Source organism: Nyctereutes procyonoides, unplaced genomic scaffold (genome assembly GCF_905146905.1).
Source record: "Nyctereutes procyonoides isolate TBG_1078 unplaced genomic scaffold, NYPRO_anot_genome, whole genome shotgun sequence".
NCBI classification, from domain to species: domain Eukaryota; kingdom Metazoa; phylum Chordata; class Mammalia; order Carnivora; family Canidae; genus Nyctereutes; species Nyctereutes procyonoides.
In genome coordinates this window covers 10854397-10881189 of record NW_026575037.1, presented here as the reverse complement: position 1 = coordinate 10881189, position 26793 = coordinate 10854397, and the positions used below count along the sequence as shown (strand labels likewise).

Below are 26793 nucleotides of genomic sequence, written 5' to 3'. Positions count from 1 at the left end.
CAGTTGAACCTAATTCTATATAAATACAGTGAGTGCTACAGTGCTTTCTTACCTAATTCCAGTTCCTAACACAGATAAACGGGAATGAATCAGGAATTGGCTATAAATTTAATTTTTTCCTATTATCTGCATAGAACACCTAATGCTTCTTACTGGACTGAGTATCAAAAACAATGTTTAAAACCACATTTGAAAAAAAGTAAAACCACATTTGTTTTGGAATTAAATAGTGATGATGGTGGGGTCTATATAACTAAAAACAGTAAATACTGTTAAACTATATACTTTAAAAGGGTGAATTTTATAGTGTGTGAATTATATCTCAACTTATATTAAAAAGTTAAAATGAATCATCCAATGAAAGCTTTAGAATGCTTAATAGTTTTAATAGGGTTTGAATTTAATTAAAGCTACCATTTCTGTGGGATATGAGAATTATTTACTAAACAAATATCTGAAATATAAAACATAAATCCAGATGCTTTAACTTGTGACTATTCTGATATCCCCCTTCAAGTTTGCTTCTATCTTATTGTTGTTCATCTCTAGGTTCAGATTCTGCATTACTCTGGAGAGCATACTGTCCTCTTTTTTATCCCCTGAAGCTGCCCCTTTGTTGAGGGCTTCTTCTGCTACGATAAAAAATTGTTCAGTTGGTTGAAGAATGCTTACACCATAGCCATTGTTGTTGTAAATATGATTATTAGTCATCTTCAATTTTGGTGCTGGAAGAACCTGTTAAATTATTCAAGGAAATTAGTTTTTCAATAATTTTTATAAAAATAAGATATGAACTCTAGAATTCTTGGGTTTACACATTTCTTTAAAACAACTGCATCTCAAAAGTAATTTCAAATAATTATATGTAACCTACAGTTCTAGGGAAAAACTTCATTAACTACATTAAGTCTAGAGAGGAATCTAGAAAGGTAGAACTTACAGAAGTAGAAAGGAATTGGAAGGCACTTCACTTATAAATTATTGCTATTATACTTGGTTATTTTAACTGGTTAGCTTATAATCTTGAAAGTAAGACAAATATTTATTAATATATTCATTATTTTTTTATTTGCCTTACTTTCCAAAGCATAATATAACAGATCCACCCAATGAAAAATCTAAAACATTTTTATAAAAGGAAAACTATTCACTAAGAATTTAAGTTGAAACTATTAAATTAGAAGGTTAAACTTGTTTTATAGCAGCCATTATTTAAACCATATTTTAATTATCTTTACTATTTTCCAAATCAATGATAACATTTAAACTTTGTCTAGAAGTAATACTTTAGTATTTTTGTGATAATTCTAATTCTTATAACAACTGTATATTAAGAAATATGAGAATACCTTCATATTAACTCCACCCAAGGTGCTTTTTGAATTGTCACTGGTTCTGAGGTTATTGCAATGATGAATTTCATTCCTTTCTAAAACGGCTATGCTCCCAGGATACAGTTCAACACCAGCACCCTGTAAATTAAAAGCAAATAAAACAATCTCAAAACACATGTACCTCTCCAAAATTTTCTTTAGATACAAACACTGTAATTCTATATTAGTACTCACAAAACACTAAGTTACACAAAAATATAATTCAGGTAATGATTTATTGTAGAAATAATGTTTAAAAGTGTTGAAAACTAGTATTACCTGTGTTAGAAGATCATTGGGCCTAGAAGGAGTGTTAGGTCACATAGTCTCATTGAGTCACGTTGCTCTCCCACCCAAGTGAAATCAGGAGGGAGCCAAAAATCTCTTTAAGCAATTCTTTCAAATAGTTATAAAAATTTATTTATATGTATTCTAAGTCCCTTAATGCTGCTAACATCTACTTCCTCAGTTTAGTGGAAATTCATTCTATAAAAGGATACTATTATTTTCATTCTTTAATCTTTCCATTCCCCACAGGAAGCCTGATACTGGGACTTGATCCCAGGACCCCAGGATCATGATCTGAGCCAAAGGCAAATGCTTGACCACAGAGCCACCCAGGCATCCCTCAATTTTCTAATCTTTTAATGCTCTGTGATTCTTATCTGAAGACTTGAACTCTTTTATTTTTAACTAATCTGTTAACAAGTTAACTGACTCATGATCTGTTTTGTAGCTGCCAATTCCTAGATTATAAAAAAAATCACACTTAAAGCTAATGATTCTTTACTTTGGACTTAGTTCATTTTTCTTACATGTGCTATGATGCTCTGTACTTGACCTTTACCAGATTCTAAGCTTGATTGTAACTCCATACAAAGATAAAGTAATTGTTGTCCTTTGCACATTAAGATCACTCATAGTTATCTACTATCGTGTAAAGCTGTTTTTATAAAATGGAATACCTGGGCACCAGTTATTTCACTGTCTGTAATTGTCAAAGCAGCCCCTGTAAGAACACACACTCCTGTTCCTTCACATTTTAATATACAGTTTTCTAGAGTCATGTGACCAGACTCCACTACCACAATACCATCAACTGTCCCTTGTTGTATCAAAGATAGATGCATTAGCTTCACATTATCAGCTTTAGACACCACGAAACTGTCATGAGACGGTTCAGAAGTAATCATAATTTCCTCTCTCTTTCCAACTCCTGATTCATAGAGACAAAAACAAATCAGTAATCCCAAAGTTTAAAGTCCCTCAGTCATGCAATAATACTTGCTATTACTAATTGTCCTTTTCATATATTTTTAATAAGTAATATATGTAATTATCTACTTGTTAACTAATTAGATACTTTAATCTTTTGTCCATATTTTGATGCCATGATGGAAGAATCTGGGTTTATTGTCAATACAAATGTACCTATGTATTTAGTCAACATACTCATTCCATAATATATTTTTCTCAATTTCCTATTACATAATCAGCAGTCATTTACAAAATGTCTAAGATATAAAAATTGTCTTAACCATAACCTGATTTCAAAACCATAGTAAATTACCATAACTAAAAAAGATTGTCAGAGACTTGTGAATTAGAGGTTACAAGATTAATCATATCCACAATTTTGATCTAGAGTAGCCAAAGCAATCATCTAAATATAAAATCAACCCAAAAATAAGGATTGAATCTTCCAGAAAGCTATGAAATTTGAAAATGACAAGGATAGTCCTTATTACCTATGCAGTTCAGCAAATACTACTGGTTAGTTATCAAGATCTAGTGAATTTTTGCTCAATTTTTGAATTGATGGGCAAAAAAGCGTAAGTTACCTGGTTCTTTTCTTTTGGCCTGACTGGGAATATCCCAACTTCAAGGTCAAAGGGCAGGATTAAAATTACTAAAGAGGTTCAGAACCTAAAAGAAATTTAGTAAACTCTTCTATTTTAGCAAATTTGCGTGTGAATTGACCTGAGAAAATGTTTGAATATATTTTAATATAGCCTTACATTTGGGTTTACTTACTAAAGTGATAAGTGCAATAGAGATAGAAAAAGTAGTTTGGCTAAAAATATAGATGGAGCAAATTAGAAATGTTACCAATAGGATTTTTTTTTTTCTGGTTTTGATCTTTTTAGAATCTGCTTATACTGCTACATTATCATGGGGAAGTAGTAATCTCATTGATTCACTCTGGTACATTATGTCCAAATGAGGTCACCTGTACAGATAGTATTCATGAACAGGTGAGAAAATCTTAATTTAAAAGGTACGTAGGGATTTTTGTGTTAGGTAAATCATGTTTCTTTTTTTTTTTTTTTTTTTTGTAAATCATGTTTCTAATGCACATTTTTTCCGTATACATTGCTATAAAAAGATTGCAAAAAATGCCCTGCTAACCCTTTATAATGATGTCATCAGTCAGTAAAGCAAGATTTACAGCTTGATATTCTCCTGGAAAAATAACTACTGTATCTCCACTATAACAACTATCCAAAGCCAAATCTAAATCATCATGCTGTTGGAGAAGTGTGTCTGAAGATAAGTCCTTTACCTGAAAAGAACAAATAGTACATTTTTAACAATGAATTAAACTGAAACATGTCATTTTAATCAGTTGAGTTATCAGTAATGTGCTTTTCTCAAAGAATTACCTTGTTTATTACACTGTAATACACTGTAAATACTGTATGTATTTGTGTTCATTAAATGTTCCAAATATCTTCAGTCCATCAACTAAGGAAATGGTGATATGGGATTTTCTTTACAATCACTAATAATTTTACAGACATTAAAAATTTTTAATTTTAAAGACTGTTGCCAGAAGGCAGAATTTGAACTTAGCATATTACCTCCCAAGCCTCACAATAGTTCTTGGAGGGGAAGTAGTAGTATCCCTTTATCAGGTGAAGGACACTGAAACTCAGTGAGATGAAATGATTTGCCCAAGGACATAGAATTGGTGAGTGCTTAAGCAAATTTTTAGATCCAGATCTTTATGACACCAGGTCTCTTTCCAGTCTACTACTTTATTTTCTTTAACTCGAGCTAATCCTATAATTTTAGTAAATCAATACAACTTTATATATTAAATATTGTATAACTAAAAAGATACCAAGAGTCTGCACTGAGAATAGAAAAGAGGAGAGAGGGATGCCTGGGTGGCTCAGTGGTTGAGCTCCTGCCTTTGGCTCAGGGTGTGATACCAGGATCTGGGATTGAGTCCCACATCGGGCTCCTTGTGAGAGCCTGCTTCTCCTCTGCCTGGGTATGTCTCTGCCTCTCTCTCTCTCTCTCTCTCTCTCTCTCTCTCTCATGAATAAATAAAATCTTTAAAAAGGGGGGGAGAAGAACTTCATTATTAGGAAGAGTGAGGAACTTTCAAATTAAATTTGAAAACTAAAAATATATCCTGAGAAAATATCTACTATTTTGTTCAAATACAAATAGTTTGGCATTATCACTCATATATCCTTTTTCTTATAAAAGTGGTTATAAGAAAAACATAAAAAATGAAAAGATAACAAAAGCGGAAATCTGGACCTAAATATGTATTTATAGAGATATTTCCTTTTAGTCTTTTTCCCATGAATATCTTCGTTGTAATACCAACATATCATACCATACATGAACATGGCTTTGAATCCTGACTTTTAAAAAAAAAAAGTTTATTTTAGAGGGAGGGAGAGAGAATCTTAAGTAGACTCCATACCGAGTGCAGAGCCCAATGTGGGGCTAGATCTCACAACCCTGAGATCATGACCTAAGCTGAAACCAAGTCAGATGCTTAACCAACTGCACCACGAGGTACCCCTGAACCCTGACTCTTCATTACATCTTATTTTCCCATGTCTTTAAATATTTTTCAAAGCCTAATTTTTAATGATTACATAAAATGTATTATACGGACATATCATAATATAATTGATTGCATTACTCTTTAGATGCTTTACAGTTTTTCAAAATGAAAATACTACACCAAATAAATCCTTACGCATATCTCTAGTTATTTCTTGGATACATATTGCTAAGTTGCCAGAAAAGTTTAACCAATTAAAATTTGGTTTGAGAACTCATTTTGCTGCAAATTCATCAGTGTGGGGTATCTTTTGGTGTCCATCGAAAGATGAATGGATAAAGAAGATGTGGTTTATGTATACAATGGAATATTACTCAGCCATTAGAAATGACAAATACCCACAATTTGCTTCGACATGGATGGAACTGGAAGGTATTATGCTGAGTGAAATAAGTCAGTCGGAGAAGGACAAACATGTGGTCTCATTCATTTGGGGAATATAATTAATAGTGAAAGGGAATAAAGGGGAAAGGAGAAAAAATAAGTGGGAAATATCAGAAAGGGAGACAACATAGAAGACTACTAACTCTGGGAAACGAACTAGGGGGTGGTGGAAGGGGAGGAGGGCGGGGGGTGGGGGTGACTGGGTGGCGGGCACTGAGGTGGGCACTTGACGGGATGAGCACTGGGTGTTATTCTGTATGTTGGCATAATGAAGACCAATAAAAAATAAATTTATTATTAAAAAATAATAACTTTATAAAATGTTTACCACCTTAATAGGCAAAAATCCTCACTGCCTCATTTAAATTCCCTTTGATAACCAAGAATGAACATTTTTCCCAGATATATTTGAAACTCAATCCTTATTAAATCAGCAAACCATAAAAAAAAAAATTTGGAAGAACTCTAGAATCCATCTCATTTTTCTTATTCATGAAAATAGGAAACCCAATAGAGGAGTTTGATGGAGAGCATGAGTTTAGTTTTGGTGCCATTTATTTTAAAATACTGGTGGAGTCTCTATGTAAAAGTATCTAGTAGACTGCACATTAGAGTCTAGAATATAGGACTGAGGGTGCCTGGGTGGTTCAGTTGGTTAAGCATCTGCCTTTGGCTCATCATCCCAGGGTCCTAGAATCAGCCCCATGTTGGTCTTCCTGCTCAGTAAGGAGCCTGCTTTTCCAAACTCTCCTTCTGCCATTCCCCCAGCTTGTGCTCACTTGCTCTCACTGTCAAATAAATACAATCTTAGAATATGGGACTGAGGTTTGACGAGGCATAAAGATCTTGGAGTTGTTTACATATAAAATAGGAACGGATAAGATTAGCTATAAGATTATATAAAGAAGGAAAGATAGCACTCTAGGAGAAAAAGCTGAAGAACATGTATAGAATAGAAATAAAAGAATATCTCAGGGATCCCTGGATGGGTCAGTGGTTTAGTGCCACCTTCAGCCCAGAGTGTGGTCCTGGAGACCCGGGATTGAGTCCCACATTGGGCTCCCTGCATGGAGCCCGCTTCTCCCTCTGCCTGTGTCTCTGCCTCTCTCTCTCTCTCTCTCTCTGTGTCTCTCATGAGTGAATAAATAAAATCTTTAAAAAAAAAAAACACACACACACACAAACTTAAAGCTGAGGAGTAACCAGAGAGGTAGTGAGAAAATCAGAAGACCAAGATGTCATGAAAGGAAGACGTAGTTGATAATGTCAGATGCTGAAAGGTTAAAGGAGATGGTGGTAATCCTTGTGTTGTGCTTGCTGCATTTAGCCATAGTTTGATCCCACATTGGCAACAAGAGCATTTTCACTGGTATTCTGGAGGCAGAAATAAGATCACTGTGAGTAGAGGTATGAATGGGAAGAAATAAGAGACAAGTACAGATAAATATCTCAAGAGGTTTTCCTATGCAATAGAAGAGATAGAGGTATGGTATTTAGGATACATTGTTTTGTTATTTAAAACAACTGAATACATCTCAATGCATTTAAGAAGAAAATAGAAGAGAGAATGATACAAAAGAGAGGTGATGTCATGGAAATGGTGGAGTAAAGAGCTCCAAAAATTGGTTCTTCCACTGAAGCAAATAGTAAGTTGGAAAAAATGACAGAATCAGCATTTTTTAAAAAATAGATTATTTATTTGACAGAGAGAGCATAAGTAGGCAAAGCAGCAGGCAGAGGGAGAGGGAAAAACAGGCTGAGCATAGAGCCTGATGCAGGGCTTGATCCCAGGACCCTGGGATCATGACCTAACCAAAGGCAGATGGCTTAACTGACTGAGCCACCCTGGCACTCCATAATCAACATTTTTGGAACTCTGAAACCTAATTAAACACAGCAACCAAGGAAGTGCTTAATGAAGAAGTTGTTAAAATTTGGTTTTAAAAAAAAAGTGTTGTTTTTGCCTACCTGCCTACCATCTCCTATTCCCCAGCTTGGCAGAAGCTGTGGAAAGAACAGCCCATGTTTCTGTGGCTTGCTGGTGCTGGAGCAGGCATGGGGTGGTGGCAATATGAACCTTATTTTTTTTTAAGATTTTATTTATTCATGAGAGACAGAGAGAGAGAGGCAGAGACACAGGCAGACGAAGAAGCAGGCTCCCCACAGGGAACCCGATGTGGGACTCAATCCAGGGACCCTGGGATCAGGCCCTGGGCCAAAGGCAGGTGCTCAACCGCTGAGCCACCCAGGTGTCCCTCCTAGTGATTTAAAAAAAGCAATGCATTAAATAATAAACATAAATACATGTTAATGAACAGATGATGTATAAAGATGTAATTTATGACAACAGCAATGGGGGAAATGAAGCTATATAAGAGCAGAGTATTTATATCAGTATTATATCTTCCATATCAGTAGTCACTTCAAATGTAAATGGATTATCATTAAAAGACAGAGACTGATAGAACGGATAAAGAAATATGATCCAACTATATGATTTCTACAAGGGAATCTACTTTGGAACCCAAGATGCAAACAAGTTAGTACTGACAGAATAGAAAAATATATTCCATACAAACAATAAACAACAACAACAACAACAAAACTATGGTGACTTTACTAATATTAAGCAAAACAGACTTATTTTAACTTAACAACTGTTACCAGAGACTAAAAGGGACATCATTTATTGACAAAAAAATTTATCAAAAATATATAACAAACATAAATGCACCAAACAATGAGGCCTCAACATATATGAAGCAAACAGAATTAAAGGGAGAAACAATTCAACAGCAATTAGTTGGAGATTTCTGCACTCCTCTTTCGGTAATAACTAGAACATCTAGACAGTAGGTCAATAAAGAAATAGAGGTCTTGAACAACACAAATTCTAGCAAACAAACTCAACAGCATACTAAAATAGTTACATACTCTGATCAAGTGGGATTTATTCTAGGAATTCAGGGATAGTTTAACAAAACAAAAAAAAATAATGTAATACACTACTAGCATGAAGAGGATGTACTTGTGAGATAATTAAGTGGTGATGACCAATAGGCAGTGGGACATGAACGTTTGGGGCTAAGAACAAAAATCTAGGTGCGCCTTGGTGGCTCAGTTAAGCATCTCCCTTCAGCTCAGGTCATGATCCCAAGGTCCTGGGATGGAGCCCTGTCAAGGGATCCCTGCTCAGCGGGGAGTCTGCTTCTCCCTACCCCTCTCCCTCCGCCCTACCTCCATCCCACCACCCGCTCATGCTCTTTCTCTCTCTCTCAAATAAATAAAATCTTAAAAAAAAAAAAGAACAAAAATCTGGGCTGTGGATACACATTTTAGATTATCAGTATATATAAGCAAAGTAATGGGAAGAGATCAGATCAGATCAATCACTTAAGGGTAATATAGTGTAAAGAAAAAAAGTAAAAAAAAAATAGAAAAAAAGAAAAAAAGTAAGTACCAAGCATTTAGAAGACAGAAGGAGAAAAAAAATTACAGAGAATGAAAATCAGGAAAAGTACAGTAATAGAAGACAACAGAAAAGAATGTTTCAAGGAGAGAGCTGTGAAATACTAATGAGCCATCAAGTGAGATGGAAATATTTACTTTTTGACTTAAAACATTTTTCCCTCTTGGGCTGGTTTATGTTCTCATCTTTCAGGTTTCTGCTGAGTTATTTCTTCCTGCTAGCATTACCATAATTCCTCATTCTGACTTATATACCTGTCCTATGTGCATTCTGTACATATTCCTGTCATACTTTTATCATTCTGTGTTGTCTGTAACTGCCTATTTCCATGTCCATATCTCCACCATAATTCAAACTTCTCAAATCTATGAAGCAGCAAGACTGTGGATCTGGTTCAAAATTATATCTCCCTCAAATGCAGTCTTTCTCATATTTGTCTCCTATCCTTCCCGTACTACTAGCATAGTACCTAGCAACAAGGTTTGTACTCAATAAATAGTTGTTGACATTTATTTATTTAGTATCTATTCTATGTTAATCACTGAAGTGGATGTAATAGGAAAAATAAGACATTAATATCAGACAAGAACCCTGCCCTCAAAGAGCTTCCTTTTTTATTATAAACAACTGCAACTTAAATGAACAAATAGAGATAAAGTGTATTTCTTACCATGTCAGTAGTCATGACTTTTGCCACAATATGTGTTATAGTCTTTCCAAAGTCTCTTTTTCCCTTCCTGCGCCTCAGAATTCTTGGAAAGAAAGGTCCATGAACTCTAGAGTTGAAAACATTGATTATGATTAAGTTAACCTGAAAAAGACTCAAGCTATACTTACTTAGAAAATAAAACTTGGCACCAAACATCTTTGAGAAGTAGGTTTCACTAATTTTAAGCTCTTTGAGAGCAATGAGCAACTTGAGAGCAATGAAATGATTAAAATCTTTTAGATGACTACGTGTTTAAGTCCTTAAACTCTAAAATCTTTTCATTTTCATTGTTTGTACCTGAAAATCTATATACATAACCATTACAATCAATACCTTTCACATCAACTGTTCAAATACAGTAGGAAATTTTCTTAATTGTGCTTTCATAGTCCATTGCATTGTGAACTCACAACAAAGCAAAGGTGGGTTATGCCTATGATACTGAGGCATAAAAATGTTTAGGGACATGCCCAATTTTAGATACTGTGTTCAACTAATAGTGTTTTGTTTCAAAGGATATGGTATCCATAGATATGTTGGCTGTGGCCTCCCAACAGAGCAATTCTAGCTTCTCTCTGACTTGTGTTTTTTTTATTATTATTGTTTGCTGTTGAGCACTTCTAATTAATTGCACTCTTTCTGTTCTTTCTGCTCTTCCTTACAATCCCTGTTTCCTATCTCTTAATCATGTGTCAACAAAAGAAAGTTTGAGTATAATTTTTATCATTATTATCAGCTGAAAGGGATTCCTTTACCAACTGATGTAGCTTTACTAATAATCTCCTTAGGTGTCATATTTTGGGTTCTCTGTAGCACTTTATTTCTTGATGCTAATGGGATGCAGCTTTAATACCAATGTTTTTCAGCTTCAAAAGTTCCACTGAACATTTCAAAAGTAAACCCATTCAGCATTTTTTATACCTATTTAAGCAAGTGGTTATGATCTTGAGAAAGAGAACTACTCACACATTTCTTCACCATATACTTTATCAGTAGCTGCTCAAAGAGTACAGCATCCTAAATTCAGGAAATACAGTTTATCAAGCAATCCTAGTTTTAAAATCAAAAGTATATATCAGTGGTTTTTTTTTAAATCAAATTTATTAAGGTATAATTTACATAACATTCATTTTAAGTAAACCATTCCATAAGGTTTTACAAATGTGTATACCCATTTTACTCAATCACAATGATCAAGATATAGAACATTCCCATCACATTGATAGGTTCCTTCATGCATCTTTGCAGTCAGTCCTCCAAAACTATTCCCATGCAACCACTGATCTACTTTTTGTCATAGATTTCCCTTTCTTGGATTTTTAAAATGAAACTTTAACGTGAAATAATATGAGGTACTCTTTTGTGTCTAGCTTTTTTAATTCAGTCTATTTTGAGATCCATCATGGTATTTTGTGTATCAGCATTTTGTTTATATTGCTGAGCAGTATTCCTTTACTGAATTTTCTGTATACAACAAAATCCTCTCCTCTGCAAACAGAGACAATTTTATTACTTCTTCTTTTCCCTCCGGAAGCTTTTCTTTTACTTACCTGTTGCTCCAGCTGGAACCTCTAGTACAATTTGAGTAGAAGTGGTAACAATGGACATCCTTATCCTCTTCCTGATCTTAGTGGGGAAACACCCTTTCCTTCACTAAGTAGGATTTAGTTAAAGGTTTTCCATGGATGGCTTTAAACAGGCTGAGAAATATACCTTCTATTCCAACAGTTTTGAAAATTTTTATCATGAAAGCATTGAATTTTGCCAAATTCTTTTTCTGTCTATTGAGGTGTGGCTTTTGTCTTTTATTTATTAAGATGGTGTATTATATTGACTCATTTTCATATGTTAAACCAACCTTACAACCCTGGGATAAATCCCACTTAGTCATAGTGTCTGATCCTTTTAATATGCTGCTAGACTCAGGTTTGTAGTATATAATTGAAAATTTTTGCATCTATATTCATAAGGGACATTATTCTGTAGTTTTCTTTTCTTGTGATGTCTTTGTGGTTTCAGTATGAGGGTAACAATAGTGGCCTTACTGAATGAATTGGGTGTTTCCTTTGATTTTTTTGAAGTTTGTAAAGAAATTATGTTAATCTTTTAAATGTTTGGTAGAATTCACCAGTGAAGACATCTGGTCTCTGGCTTTTCTTTGTGGATAGTTTTTAATTTGCTAATTCAATCCCCTTACTTGCTATAGGTTCACTCAGGTTTTCTGTTTTGGCTTCAGTCAGTTTCTTTTCAGGAATTTTGTCCATTTGATCTGGTGATCTAATTTTCTGGCATATAATTGCTTGGAGTATTCCTTAGTAATATATTTTTTCTTAATTTTATTTATTTATTCATGAGACACACACACACACACACACACACACACACAGAGGCAGAGACACAGGCAGAGGCAGAAGCAGGCCCCATGAAGGGAGCCCGACGTGGGACTTGATCCCAGGTCTCCAGGATCATGCCCTGGGCTGCAGGCGGTGCTAAACCGCTGAGCCACCCGGGCTGCCCTCTTTTTTTTATTGCTGTGTAGGTTTTTATGTGTATGTAAATTTTCAACTTAGGTGAGTAAATGCCAACTAGGAGCACTACTACTGATTCATATGTTCAGACTATATTTAGCTTTTGAGAAACCGCCAAACTATTTTCCAAAGAAGCTGCACTGGTTTGCATTCCAATCAAGAATAAATGAAAGTTCTTGTTTTTCCACACCCCTGCCAACAATTGGTATTGTCGGCGGGGGGGGGGGGGGTGTTGTTTATTTCTGCTTTTGTTTTGTTTTTGGACCTTAACCATTCTAATAGATAAGTAATGATATCTCATTCCTTCAATTTGCAATTACCTAATGACAGTGATGTTGAGAATCTTTTTATAGACTTTTTAACCATCTGTATATCTTCTCTGGTGAGATGTTTGTTCAGAATGTTTATCCATTTTGGGGCAGCCCTGGTGGCTCAGCGGTTTAGTGCCACCTTCAGCCCAGGGCCTGATCCTGGAGACCCGGGATAGAGTTCCACGTTCAGCTCCCTACATGGGGCCTGCTTCTCCCTCTGCCTGTGTCTTTGCCTCTCTCTCTCTCTCTCTCTCTGTGCCTCTCATGAGTAAATAAAAAAAAAAAAAAACTTAAAAAGAAGTGTTTGTCCATTTTTAACTGGGCTGTTTGTTACTCAGAATTATTTTAAGAAATCTTTGCATCTCTTACATACAAGCCTTTTATGAGATATGTGTTTTACAAATATTTTCCTCAAATTTTCGGCTTGTCTTTAATTCTCTTAACAGTGTCTTTCTTTCTTTCTTTCTTTCTTTCTTTCTTTCTTTCTTTCTTTCTTTCTTTCTTCTTTCTTCTTTCTTTCTTTCTTTTTTTTTTTTAAAGATTTTATTATTTACTCATGAGACACACAGAGAGAGAGGCAGACACAAGCAGAGGGAGAAGCGGGCTCCCTGTAGGGAGCCTGATGTGAGACCTCATCCCAGGACCCTGGGATCATGCCCTGAGCCAAAGGCAGATGCTCAACCGCTGAGCCACCCAGGCCTCCCTTAACAGTGTCTTTCACAGAACATAAGTTTTTATTTTTTAACAAAGCCCAATTTCTCAATTTTTTCTTTCATGGTTCATCTTTTTGCATATGAATGTTCAATTACTCTGTAGCACCATTTGTTAAAAATAATACTTTTTCCACTGAATTTTCTTTGCTCCTTTGCCAAAGTCCAGTCAACTTTATTTGTGTAGATCTATTCATGGACTTTTATTCTGTCCCATTGATCTTTGTGTCTATTCACCAATACCATGCTTTCTTGATTACTGTAGTTTTATAATTCTTAAAATTGGTTAATGTGAGTACTCTCACTTTATTCTTCTTCAGTACTGTGTTAGCTATTGTAGGCGTTTTGCCTTTCCATATGAATTTTAAAAATAGCCAATACCTACAAAATAGCTTGCTAGGATTTTCATTAGAATTGCATTGAATGTGAACATCAAGTTGGGAGGAACTGATATCTTGAAAATATTGACTTCCCATCTATGAACAGAGAATATCTCTCCATTTATTTACATTTTTTCTGTCATAGTTTTATAGTGTTCCTCATATAGATCCTATACATATTTTGTTAGGTTTATACCTAAATATTTCTCTTTTTTTGGTTCTACTATAAACGATATTTTTAAAATTTCAAACTGTGGCTGGCATATAAAAAATCAAGTGATATTTGGATATTAACCTTGCTATACACATTTATTAGTTCCAGGGTTTTATTGTTGTTGTTGACAATGATGATTCTTTGAGATTTTCTATGTAGAAAATTATGTCAGCTGCAAAGAGTTTTATTTCTTCCTTCCCACTCTATATATCTTTTATTTCCATTTGTTGTCTTATTGCACTATCTAGGACTTCCAGCATGATATTAAATAGGAGTAATAAGAGAAGATATCCTTGCCTTGTTATATTAGAGGGAAAGCATCTAGTTTTATAATTATCATTAAGTATTAGGTTAGCTGTAGGTTTTTCGTAGATGTTCTTTATCAATTTGAGGAATTTGCTTCTATCCTTTATTATTGCTTGATTTATCAAGCAAAAAGGGATGTTAAAATATCCCAACTATAATGGTGGACTTGCCTATTTGTCCTTGCATTTCTATCAGTTTTTGCATCACATATTTTGATGTTCTGTTGTTGGGTGTATACACATTAAGCATTAAGCACTGCTATGTCTTCTTGGAGAACTGACTCCTTTATCATTATGCAATGCCTTATTTATTCCTGATAATTTAACCAGTTCTTCCCAAAGCCTGCTTTGTCTGAAATTAACATAGTTAATCCAGGTTTTTAATGGTTGTGTTAGTATGCGGTATCTTTCTCTGACCCTTTACTTTTAACATTTCCAAGCCTTTATATGTAAGGTTGATTTCTTACACATGGCATACAGTTGATCTTGTCTTTTTATCCAGTATGGCAATCTCTATCTTTTGATTTATATATTTAAACCATTTGCATTTAAAGTGATTAGTGATGTAGTGGAATTAATATCTACCATACCTGTATTAATTTTCTGTTTGTTGTACTTGTTCTTTATTTTTCCCTCCTTTTCTGCCTCTTTTATTTTTATTTATTTATTTTTATTTATTTATTTCACCTTTTAGTTTTAGTTAAGCATTTTGGGCTCCACTTTTATCTATTCTCACCAATTATTTTTAAAAATATTTTAGTGTTTTCTCTATAGACTGCAATATGCATCTTTTTAAAAAAAGTTTAATTTCAAGTTAGTTAATATACAGTGCAGCACTGGTTTCAGGAGCAGAATCCAGTGACTCATCACCCACGTACAACACCTGGTACTTATCCCAACAAGTGCCCTCCTTAATGCCCATCACCCATTTCCCCTCCAGCAACTCTTAGTTTGTTCTTTATATTTAGGAGTCTCTTATGATTTAACTCCCTCTCTGTTTTTATTTTATTTTTCCTTCTCTTCCCCATGTTCATTTGTTTTGTTTCTTAAATTCCATATATGGGGGAAATTATATTTGTCTCTCTTATTTCACTTAGCACTATACTCTCTAGCTTCATCCATGTCCTTGCCAATGGCAAGATTTTGTTCTTTTTAATTGCCGAGTAATATTCCTCTGTGTGTGTGTGTGTGTGTGTGTGTGTGTGTGTACACACCACATCTTCTTTATCCATTCATTAGTCAATGGACATTTGGGCTTTTTCCATAATTTGGCTCTTCTTTATAGTGCTGCTATAAATATTGGGGTACATGTGCCCCTTAGAATCAGCATTTTCATATCCTTTGGATAAATACCTAGTAGTGCAATTGCTGGGTCTTGGGTAGTTCTGTTTTTAACTTTTTGAGTAATGTCCAAACTCTTCTTCATAGTGGCTGCACCAGTTTGCATTCCCACCAATAATGCAAGAGTTCCCCTTTCTCCATATCTTTGCCAACACCTGTTGTTTTCTGAGTTAATTTTAGCCATTCTGACAGGTGTGCAGTGGTTTCTCATTGTTGCCTCAATTTGTATTTCCCTGATGAGAGTGACTGAGAATCTTTTCATGTCTGTTGGCATCTGGATGTCTTTTTTGGAAAAGTGTCTATTCATGTCTTCTGCCCATTTCCTAACTGAATTGTTCCTTGGGTATTGAATTTGATGTGTGTGTGTGTGTGTGTGTGTGTGTGTTTAAGATTTATTTATCTGAGAAGGGAGAGAGGGAGACTGAGACAATCCTCAAGCAGACTCCCCACCGAGCATGGAGCCTGATCTGCAGCTTGATCCCATGACTCATGAGATCATGACCTGAGGCAAAACTAAGAGTTGGATGTTCAACTGTCTGAGCCACCCAGGTGCCCTGAGTTTGATAAGTTCCTTATACATTTTGCATACTAGCCCTTTATACAATATGTCCTTTGCAAATATCTTCTCCCTTCTGTCAGTTGCCTTTTAGTTTTGTTGATTGTTTCCTTCACTATGCAGAAGCTTTTTATCTTGATGAGGTCCTAATCACTTTTGCTTTTGTTTCTCTTGGCACAGGCAGGAAACCTGTCAAGTAAGAAGTTGCTGCAGCCAAGGTCAAAGAGGTTGCTGCCTATTTTCTGCTCTAGGATTTTGATGGTTTCTTGTCTTTTATATTTAAGTCTTCCATCCATTTTATTTTTTTAAAATATTTTATTTATTTATTTGAGAGAGAGAGAGAGAGGCAGAGACACAGGCAGAGGGAGAAGCAGGCTCCACGCAGGGAGCCTGATGCGGGACTCGATCCCGGGTCTCCAGGATCATGCCCTGGGCCGAAGGCAGCACTAAACTGCTGAGCCACCCAGGCTGCCCTTTCCATCCATTTTAAATTTATTTTTGTGTATAGTGTAAGAAAGTGGTCCAGTTTTATTCTTCTACATGTCACTGCCCAGTTTTCACAACATCATTTGTTGAAGAGGCTATCTTTTTTCCACTGGATATTCTTTCCAGCTCTGTCGAAGATTAGTTGGCCATACGGTTGTGAGTACCCTTCTGGGTTCTCTATCCTCCTCCTTACCTATGTGTCTGTTTTTGGGCCAGTACCTACTGTCTTGATTACAGCTTTGTTAATACAGCTGTAAGTCCAGAATTGTAATGCCTCCCACTTTGCCATTACTTTTCAAAATCTTTGGATATTTGGGGGTTTTGTTGTTCCATACAAATTTTAGAATTATTTGTTCTAGCTCTGTGAAAAATGCTGTGTATTATTTTAATAGGGATTGTATTGAATGTGTAGATTGCTTTGGATAGTATAGACATTTTAACAATATTTGTTCTTCCAATCCATGAACAAGGAATGTCTTCCCATTTCTTTGTGTTTTTTTCAATTACTTCCATAGTGTTTTATGGTTTTCAGTGTACAGATATTTCACCTCTTTGGTTAGGTTTATCCCTAGGTATCTTAGGGTTTTAGGTGCAATTGTAAATGGGATTTATTCCTTGATTTCTCTTTCTTCTGCTTCATTATTGGTATATAGAACAGCAACAGATTTTGGTACGTTGATTTTATATCCTGCAACTTGCTGAATTAATGTATCAGTTTTTTGGTGGAGTCTTTGGGGTTTTCTATATAGAGTATAATGTCATCTGAAAATAGTGAAAATTTTACTTCTTCCTTGCTAACTTGGATGCATTTTTTGTTGTTGTTGTTGTCTGATTGCTGAGGCTAGGACTTCTAGTACTGTGTTGAAAAACAGTGGTAAGAGTGAACATCCCTGTATTCCTGACTTTAGGCGGAAAACTCTCAGAGGATATTAACTGTGGGTCTTTCATATAGGGCTTATAATATTGAGGTATGTTCCTTCTATCTCTACTTTCCTTAGGGTTTTTATCATGAAAGGATGTTATGTTTTGTCAAATGCTTTTTCTGCTTCTATTCAGAGGATCATATGACTCTTAGCCTTTCTTTTATTAATGCGGTGTATGTATCACATTGATTTGTGGACATTGAACCACCCCTGCAGCTGAGGAATAAACCCCCCTTGATCATGGTAAATAATCCTTTTTACTGTTAGATTCAATTAGCTAATATCTTGTTGAGAATTTTTGCATCCATGTTCATCAGGAATATTGGTCTATAATACTCCTTTTTAGTGGGGTCTTTTGTCTTGTTTTGAGATCAAGATAATGCTGGCCTCATAGAATGAGTTTGGAAGTTTTCCTTCCATTTCTATTTTTTGGAACAGCTTCAGGAGAATAGGTATTAATCCTTCTTTAATGTTTGGTAGAATTCCCCTGGAAAGCCATCTGGCCCTGGACTCCTGTTTGTTGGGAGATTTTTTAATTAATGATTCAATTTCTTTGTTGGTTATATGTCTGTTCAAATATTATATTTCTTCCTGTTTAAGTTTTGGTACTTTATATGCTTCTAGGAATATACCCATTTCTTCCAGATTACCCAATTTCTTGGCATATAATTGCTCATAATATTCTAATTGTATTTCTGTGGTGTTGGTTGTGATCTCTCCTCTTCCATTCCTAATTTTATTGAGTCCTTTCTCTTTTCTTTTTGATAAGTATAGTTAGGGGTTTATCAATTTTGTTAATTCTTTCACAGAACCAGATCCTGGTTTCATTGATTTGCTCTACTATTTTTTCAGTTTCTGTATCATTTATTTCTGCTCTAATCTTAACTATTTCCTTCTGCTGGTTTTAGACTTTATTTGCTGTTCTTTTTCCACCTCCTTTGTGTATAAGGTTAGGTTGTGTATTTCAAACTTTTCTTGCTTCTTGAGGAAGGCCTATATTGCTATATACTTCCTTATTATGATCGCCATTACTGCCTCCAGAAGGTTTTTGACTGTCATATTTTAATTTTCATTTGCTTCCATGTTTTTTTTTTATTTCTTCTTTAATTTCACGAGAAACCCATTCATTCTTTAGTAGGCTGTTCTTTAACCTCCATGTATTTGTGGTCTTTTCAAATTTCTTCTTATGGTTGACTTCAAGTTTCATAGCACTGTGGTCTGAAAATATGCATGGTATGATCTCAATCCTTTTGTACTTGTTGAGTCCTGATTTGTGACCCAGTATGTGATCTATTCTGGAGAATGTTCCATGTGCATTAAAAACTAATGTATATTCTGATGGGTTAGGATGAAATAATGCTCTAAATATGCCTATGAAGTTCCTTTGGTCCAGAGTGTCATTCAAAGGCATTGTTTCCAGGCAACTTGCATGCCCAGTGGTTTAGCGCCACCTTCAGCCCAGGGTCTGATCCTGGAGACCCGGGATCGAGTCTCACATCCCTGCATGAAGCCTGCTTCTCCCTCTGCCTGTGTCTCTGCCTCTCTCTGTCTCTCATGAATAAATAAAATCTTTAAAAAAAAAAAAAAAAAAAAACAAAGGCATTGTTTCCTTGTTGACCTTAGATATCTGTCCATTGCTGTGAATGGGGTGCTAAAGTCTCCACTATTGTACTATTATCAATTAGTTTAAGTTTGTTATTAATTGATTTATATATTTGGCTGCTCCCAAGTTGAGGGCATACATATTTACATCTGTTAGGTCTTCTTGAGGACAGACCCCTTTATAATGATATAGAGTCCTTCTTCATCTCTTATACAGTCTTTTCTTTTTTTTAATATATATATATATATTTAATTTTTTTAATTTATTTATGATAGTCATACAGAGAGAGAGAGAGGCAGAGACACAGGTAGAGGGAGAAGCAGGCTCCATGCACGGGGAGCCCGATGTGGGACTCGATCCCGGGTCTCCAGGATCGCACCCTGGGCCAAAGGCAAGCGCCAAACCGCTGCGCCACCCAGGGATCCCCTATATATATTTTTTATATACAGTCTTTTCTAAAACTCTAGTTTATCTAAGTATGGCTACTTCCTCTTTCTTTTGATGGTTCTCTACCCCCTCACTTTTAATCTGGAGGTGTCTTTGGGTCTAAAATGACTCCTGTAAGCAGCATATCGACGGATTTTTTAAAATCCATTTTGATACCCTATGTCTTTTGGTTGGAGTATTGAGTCCATTTACATTCAGAGATGTATACTGATAGATAGATACTATCTATCTATCAGATGTATACTGATAGATACAAATTTAGTGCCATTGTATTATCTGTAAAGTCACTCTTCCTAAAGATTGTCTCATTTCTTTCTAGTCTTTATTGCTTTTGGTTACTCTTTCCTAGTCAAAGGGTCTCCTTTAATATTTTTTGCAGACCTGGTTTAGTGTTCACAAACTTCTTTAGTCTTTGCTTGTCTTGGATACTCTTTTATCTCTCCTTCTATTCTGAATGACAGCCTTGCTGGATAAAGTATTCTTGGCTGCATATTTTTCCCATACAGCACCTTAAACATATCATGCCACTCCTTTCTGGCCTGCAAGTTTCTGTAGACAGATCTGCTACTAACATTATGTGTCTACCCTTGTAGGTTAAGGATTTTTTGTCCCTAGCTGCTTTCAGAATTCTCTTTGTATTTTGCAAGTTTCACCAGAATATGTCTTGGTATTGACCTGTTTTCATTGATTTTGAGGGGAGTTCTCTTTGCCTCTTGGACTTGAATGCCTAATTATTTCCCCAAATTAGAGAAATTCTCAGCTGTAATTTGTTCAAATAAACCTTCTGCCCCCTTTTCTCTCTGCTGGGACCCCTATGATACAGATGTTATTGTGCTTTGTGGAATCACTGAGTTCCCTAAGTCTATATTTGTAATCTAATAGTTTTCTTTCCCTTTTCTTTTTAGTTTCATTATTTTCCATAATTTTATCTTCTGTATTACCTATTTGTTCCTCTGCTTCTTCCATTCTTGTGATTACATCCAGTTGGTTTTGCATCTCAGTTAAAGCATTTTTTATTTTGGCCTAATTTTTAGGTCTTATCTCTGCAGCTAAGGTTTCTCTGGTGTCTTCTGTGTTTCTCTCAAGCCCAACTAGTATTTTTATGACTGTTTTAAATTCTTGTTCAGTTATATTGCTTATATTGTTTTTTTTTTTTGTTCGTTTGTTTGGTTGGTGGGTTTTTTTTTTTTTTTTTTTTTTTTTTGGCTTATATTGGTTTTGAGCAAATCCCTAGCTTCAGTTTCTTTTTGATCTTTCTTTTGGGGAGAATTCTTCCATCTTATTATGTTGAGGTTTCTATCTTTTGCACATTATGAAAGCTTTTTATGTTTCTGCTTTTGAGAATGATACTATATTAAGAAGGGGTCATACACTGTCCAGAACCCAGTGCTTCAGGAAGTGTTTCTGTGTATGTTGCGTGCTCTCTGCTGTTGTGTTTTGGCTGCTCTTACCCACAGGTCAGTCCTCTACAGAGTTCCTCTTTGCTTGCAGTAGGGAGTGTTCAGACCTTTAACTAGGTATGTTTTGATTTGTTGAGATAAGCTTGATAAAAAAAATTTTTTTTAAAGAAACTTGAAGCAAGAAAAGAGAAAAAGAAAAGGAACAAAGAAAGCAAACAGAAAAACAAAAAACTATAAGCCCAATTCCAAAAAATACAAGAAGGAAAAAAGAAAGGAAAAAAAATCCTGGTTTAAAAAAAAAAAGAAAAAAGAAAGAAAAGAAAAAGGAGAAAAAGAAACAAACTAAGAAATGAATAAAAAACCTATAAGTCTGATAGTAAAGGAAAAAATATTTTAAAAATTAAAATAAAAAAGAATAAAGTTATAAAATAAAAAGCAAGCAAGCAAGCCTGGTCCCAGTTCCATGAGAACTGAAACTGACACTTTGGAGCACTCTATGATCAGCAGATCTATACATGCGAGGGTGGGAAGGTTGGTGGAGGTGTTCTGAGCTCATTCACAGTCAGACCTGCCTTTGCAAAGATGCCCTTCCTGGGCACAAAAGAGGCAGGGTTTTGTGCAAGCAGCTCCACCCTCCACTGGAGGTGCTGTGTTTCTCTTTGAAGTCCAACCATGCTGTAGGGTGGGGGGAGAGATGGCATCACCCTGCCCCCCCCTTGTCTTCAGGGAAGGGAACCTGTGGCCACAGCTATTCAGGAGGCACTCACAGAAAAGCAAACAATCTCCTCTTCTATGTCTCAGGCTTTTGTCAGAATACTGTTCTCAACCTGTGACCAGCCGCCAGCATGCTTGACACCCCAGTTCTCTTGTGTATTCATCTCTGTCATATGGCTGAGATTGAAAATTCCAAATCTTAAAGGACCTGGCAAGGCAAGGACTGCTTCCCTCCCCCAGAGGAGAGACTTGCAGCTGGGTGGGTACCATTCTGTCCCAGAAAATCAGTTGCATGGCACATGCTTAATGGCTAGAGTCTTGCAATATACATTTTAAGTTAATCTTAGTTCACCTTCAAATAACACTATCATATTTCATATATAGTGCAGGCACTTTTTAACAGAGTATTCCCATTTCTCCCCAGTATGATATTATTGTCAATTTACCAATCCATACATTATCACCCAATACCATCACAAATACTATTAAACAGCTATTTTTAATCAATTGAGATAAATAAAAGTAAAATACTCTAATTTACCTTTGTTTATTCTTTATCCAAAGCTCTTCCTTCCTATACACAGATCGGAGTTTCTGACTTTTAACAATTTTCTTCTAAAGAATTTTTCATTTTTCTTGCAATGTGATAAATTCCCTCATTTTTTTTCCTTTTTGTCTAAAATAGTTATTACCCTTTCACTTTTGAAAAATATTTTTACTGCATACATAGAATTCCAGGTTGGTAGTTTTCTTTCAACACTTTGAATATTTCACTCCTTTCATCTTGTTTGCATAGTTTCTTATAAGAAGTCTGTTGTAATTCTTACTTGTTCACCTATAGATAAGCATTTCCTCCTCCCTCCCCCGCCCCGCTCCTTTTTTTATAGTTGTCTTCAGTTTGAATATGATATGCTAATGTACAGAATTTTTTGGTATTTATCCTGCTTGGTGTGCTCTGAGCTTCATAGATCTATGGTTTGTTGTCTGCATTTAATTGTGGAAAATTCTCACCATTATTAATTCAAATATTTCTTCGGCTGCATTTGCTCTTTTTCTCTTCTGGCATTCCAATTACACATATGCTGCACCTTTTGAAATGGTCCCACAGTCCTTGGATGTTTTGTTTTTTCATTCTTTTTTTTCTTTGCATTTCAGTTTGAAAAGATCCTGCTGACATACCTTCAAGCTCACTGATTCTTTCCTCAGTTTCATTCCATTAGTTAACCCATCAAAAGTATCATTTTTATTTAGTGTTTTTTATTTCTAGCATTTATTATTATTTATTTATTTATTCATGAGAGACAGAGAGAGAGAGAGGCAGAGACATAGGCAGAGGGAGAAGCTGGCTCCCTGCAGGAAGCCGGATGTGGAACTTTATCTCAGGACCCAAGGATCACGCCCTGAGCCAAATGCAGAGGCTCAACTGGTGAGCCACGCAGGCATCCTGCTAGCAGTTTCTTTTAATTCATCCTTAGAGTTTCCATCTTATGTTTACATTATCTGTTCTTACATTTTGTGTCCCATTTTCAATAGACTAACATCAGTTAGGTATTTTAAATTCCATCTAATTCCAAAATCATAATTGAGCCTGGTTCTGATGCTTACTTTCTCTCTTTAAGCTTAGTTTTTTTCTTGCCTTCAAGTATGTTTTATAATATTTTGTGGAAAGCCAACCATGATGCATTGACTAGAAACTAAAGTAAACAGGCTTTAGAGTGAGGTTTTATATTAATCTAGCCAGGAGGTAAACTGTGTTTAATGTTTGCTATAGCTGTAGGTGTCAGACACCTCACATTCCTATGGTTTCCATTATTTGTGTCTCCTCTGTTGCCTTTGAGCTTCTCTAAAAACTCCTCCTTTTGTGTCTTGTTCTTTTAGCTATAATCCAGTTATTATACTGGAGCCTAACTAGTGTGGTTGGAAGGTATAATGGAGAGGAATTGTTCTTATTAGTCTTTTAGTGCGTCTATGTCCCTGGACTGTGATCTTTACAAGTTTCGTAGTGCCCTCCTCTTCCCAAATAGGAAGGAAGGCTAGAAGAGGCTGGAGTCAAGGAAATACCCTTCTCCCCTAGATGGGAAGATGCTATGGTAATCTTTTCCTCTGGTGAATGAATCTTTGTCATGGAGATGCTCTGGGTATATTTCACAATATTAATTTTCCCATCCCCAACTAGAGGCATAATGGGATTTTTCTTGGCTCTCCCCAGAGAACCTAGAGAGATTCCTGGAGGCAAAAACCCCACAGAGATGTGGGGTGTCTCACTAGGAAATGCATCCCTCCAGGAATTTCTCACTTGCATACTAGTCCATACTCAACCTCCAGCAGTTTATCAAAATTACCATTTGTGTTCTTACAGTTTATGGCTCTAGGGGATTATCTGTTCCAGGTAAGGAGATCCTGGTTGTGATTCTGAATTTACTTCTCTCTCCAGATTTCAAGGTGGCAGTTTGCCCTATGACCTTAGTTTTCTTATGGGTCCAAGAACATCATTTTAAGTTTTGTTCACCTTTTTTCTTGTCTTAAGGATGTGAGTGATAACTAACAAGCTGTTTACATGTCAGAGCTGCATCTGAAAGTATTTGTTTTTTAGTTTCCATTTCTCTGTTGAGATTCTCTGTCCACTTATTAATTCCAAATTTTCCTATAATTTGTTGAACATATTTATAATAGCTGCTTTGAAGTCTTGTCTGAAAATCTTAACATCTGAGCCCACTCAGAGTCAGATTATATTAACTATCTTTTTCCCTGGGAATGGATCTAATTTTCTGGTTTCTTTCCATGCCCATAAATTTTTTGGTTGAACACTGGAGACTTTGGAAAATACATTCTCATAACTTTAGATTGTGTTGTGTTCTTCTAAGGATTGTTAGTCTTGTATTCTAGCAGGCAGGTAACTTGTCTGGGCTCAAAATCAGCTGATATATCTGTTTAGTTCTCTCGACTTCCACGCTTCAACTACAGACTTTTTTAAAAAGCATCGCTCCCCCACCAATGCTAGTATAGTTTAGTGGTCAGTCAAGAATTTGAGCAGAGTTTATGCTCACATTCTGGATTTGGCCCTTTTTGCAACTCTCTTCTTTCAGGATACCCCGCCTATATTTCCAGCTGTTCTGCCAGCTTTGAACTCTGTGCTTTGCCATCTTGAAATAGTTGGACTGCATTTTTTGCTACCAAAGCTATAAAACCTGGTGATCACTCTCATACTGAAAAGCCACAAATTCCCATTTCTTACCCAAGGATATATTTCAAGGCTTGTTGCCTACTTTGGTTATTTTACAGTGCCTTCAAATAGCTGGATGCTTTTAATATATTTTTGTCCAAATTTTATAATTGTTATCTATGCAAAGGTTTGACCAGTTACCTTACTCCACCACTCCCAGACCTAGATTCTCTGTGATTTAACTTTTAAGATGAGAGAACCCCACGTTGTCCCATGCTATTAGAATCTGAAGTCTAATAATGATAAGTTGTATTCAAATTCAACTTTTGTTGACTCTGAATTTCTAGATAAATAGATTTCAAAAATCTTATCTATACCGATTTCCCAAAGTAATCCCAAGGCTTCATTACACAAGAATCCCAGTAACATCAAAAATAGGCACTGAAGTGAGATTCTTAATGATTAAAAAAATAAGTGAAATTTGAAAGAAAATACAAAAAGAAAAGATTTAGGCTAACAGTTAATTGTTGGACAAATAAAATGTGGCTCAGAATTCCTAAGGCAAAGAACGTGTATAGGTGGAACATAAAGAGGTTTAACAATCTAGTATGAAATAGTCAGATGTCCTTTGGCTCCATTCAAAATTTTCCTTTAATTTTGAAACCATGGTCAAGAATTCCTGTTTCCTCTCTATCTAAAACAAAGACAGAAATATATACTTTACTGCATAGTAATGTAAAAACATTTTAAGACATTTTGGAGTATTATGGAGAATGATGCTGGTTAAATCCACATTGTTTTATTTATTATAAAAACAACTTATCAATATCTGTGAGAAAAAAAATTAAGAGGCAACCAAATTATTCAACTTTCTCTTTACTTTGTATATTATATGTGGTGGAGCTCTCCCTCCTCTTATCTTGGGCTTTGGCCAAAATCAAGAATGTAAAAATGAAAGATAATGAAAGAACTAGATTGATAATATTTTTTTAATCCAAAAAGCCAATGATTTCATTGAATTCAGTTATATAAAAATGATTTTTTAATACTGGTAGTTGCACTTTGTTCTTATCTCAAAAATTGGACATCTAATTTTATAATCTACTTCAGTCAGGGTAACATATATCCTAAGTTAAGTAATATGATAAAAGAATAACCACGTAATTTTTTTGTTTAAAATAGAGTATTATTACCGGAGACGTAAATCTTCCCACATTTTCAATAATCCACAGAGCATTACTATCTCATAGTATTTTTTCCAGCATTCAATGGCCTCTGCTGCAGATGGATCTTCTGTAATATTACTCTGATACTCAATGAGCTCAACACGCTTGTTCTTGTATTTCTCCAAAGTTTTTTTGAAACGTTGTGCAATAGGACCAGGTATGGTTCCATCTTGTATATCACACCACCTGAAAAGTATCAATATAATTACAATGTTTATCTTATAAAATGTGCTAAATTAGCTTTTAACTATACTTACAAATTAATTCTTTCTTCAATTAAAGCAGTGTAATTCTCACAACTTTCTTCATCATCCCAGTCTCTCCAAAGAAAGTCATAAAAAAACCTATGATGAATGAAAATAATGTAAAAGTGATCAAAAAGAGCCAATAATGTGTATATAATAATTAAAGACATTCTCATGTCAGAATTCTTTATATGAATTCTAAGAAAAATATTTGTAAATGACCTTTCAGTGAACTAATATTAAAATCAAACCTTTAAAAATTGGGTGATCTACATTCTTTTTTTTTTTTTTTTTTTTTTTTTTTACGATTTTGTGTATTTATTTATGAGAGACACAGAGAGATACAGGTAGAGGGAGAAGCAGGCTCCCTCACAGGGAGCCCGACATGGGACTTGATCCTGGGGCTTCAGGATCACGGCCTGAGCTAAAGGCAGATGC

At 35.3% G+C, this 26793-nt stretch overlaps 1 protein-coding gene across 1 annotated transcript in view; it reads right to left on the bottom strand.

Moving 5' to 3' along the window:
• Positions 1-483: 483 nt before the first annotated feature.
• Positions 484-26793, bottom strand: part of SHCBP1L (SHC binding and spindle associated 1 like) — a 44527-nt gene continuing 18217 nt past the window's right edge. Inside the window, exons 5-11 of the mRNA XM_055319030.1 lie at positions 26368-26454; positions 26078-26296; positions 9765-9870; positions 3783-3936; positions 2339-2589; positions 1350-1472; positions 484-735 (exon numbers count right to left, since the gene is read on the bottom strand). Of these exons, the coding sequence (XP_055175005.1) occupies positions 484-735; positions 1350-1472; positions 2339-2589; positions 3783-3936; positions 9765-9870; positions 26078-26296; positions 26368-26454 (1192 nt within the window). The remainder of the gene's footprint in view (positions 736-1349; positions 1473-2338; positions 2590-3782; positions 3937-9764; positions 9871-26077; positions 26297-26367; positions 26455-26793) is intronic.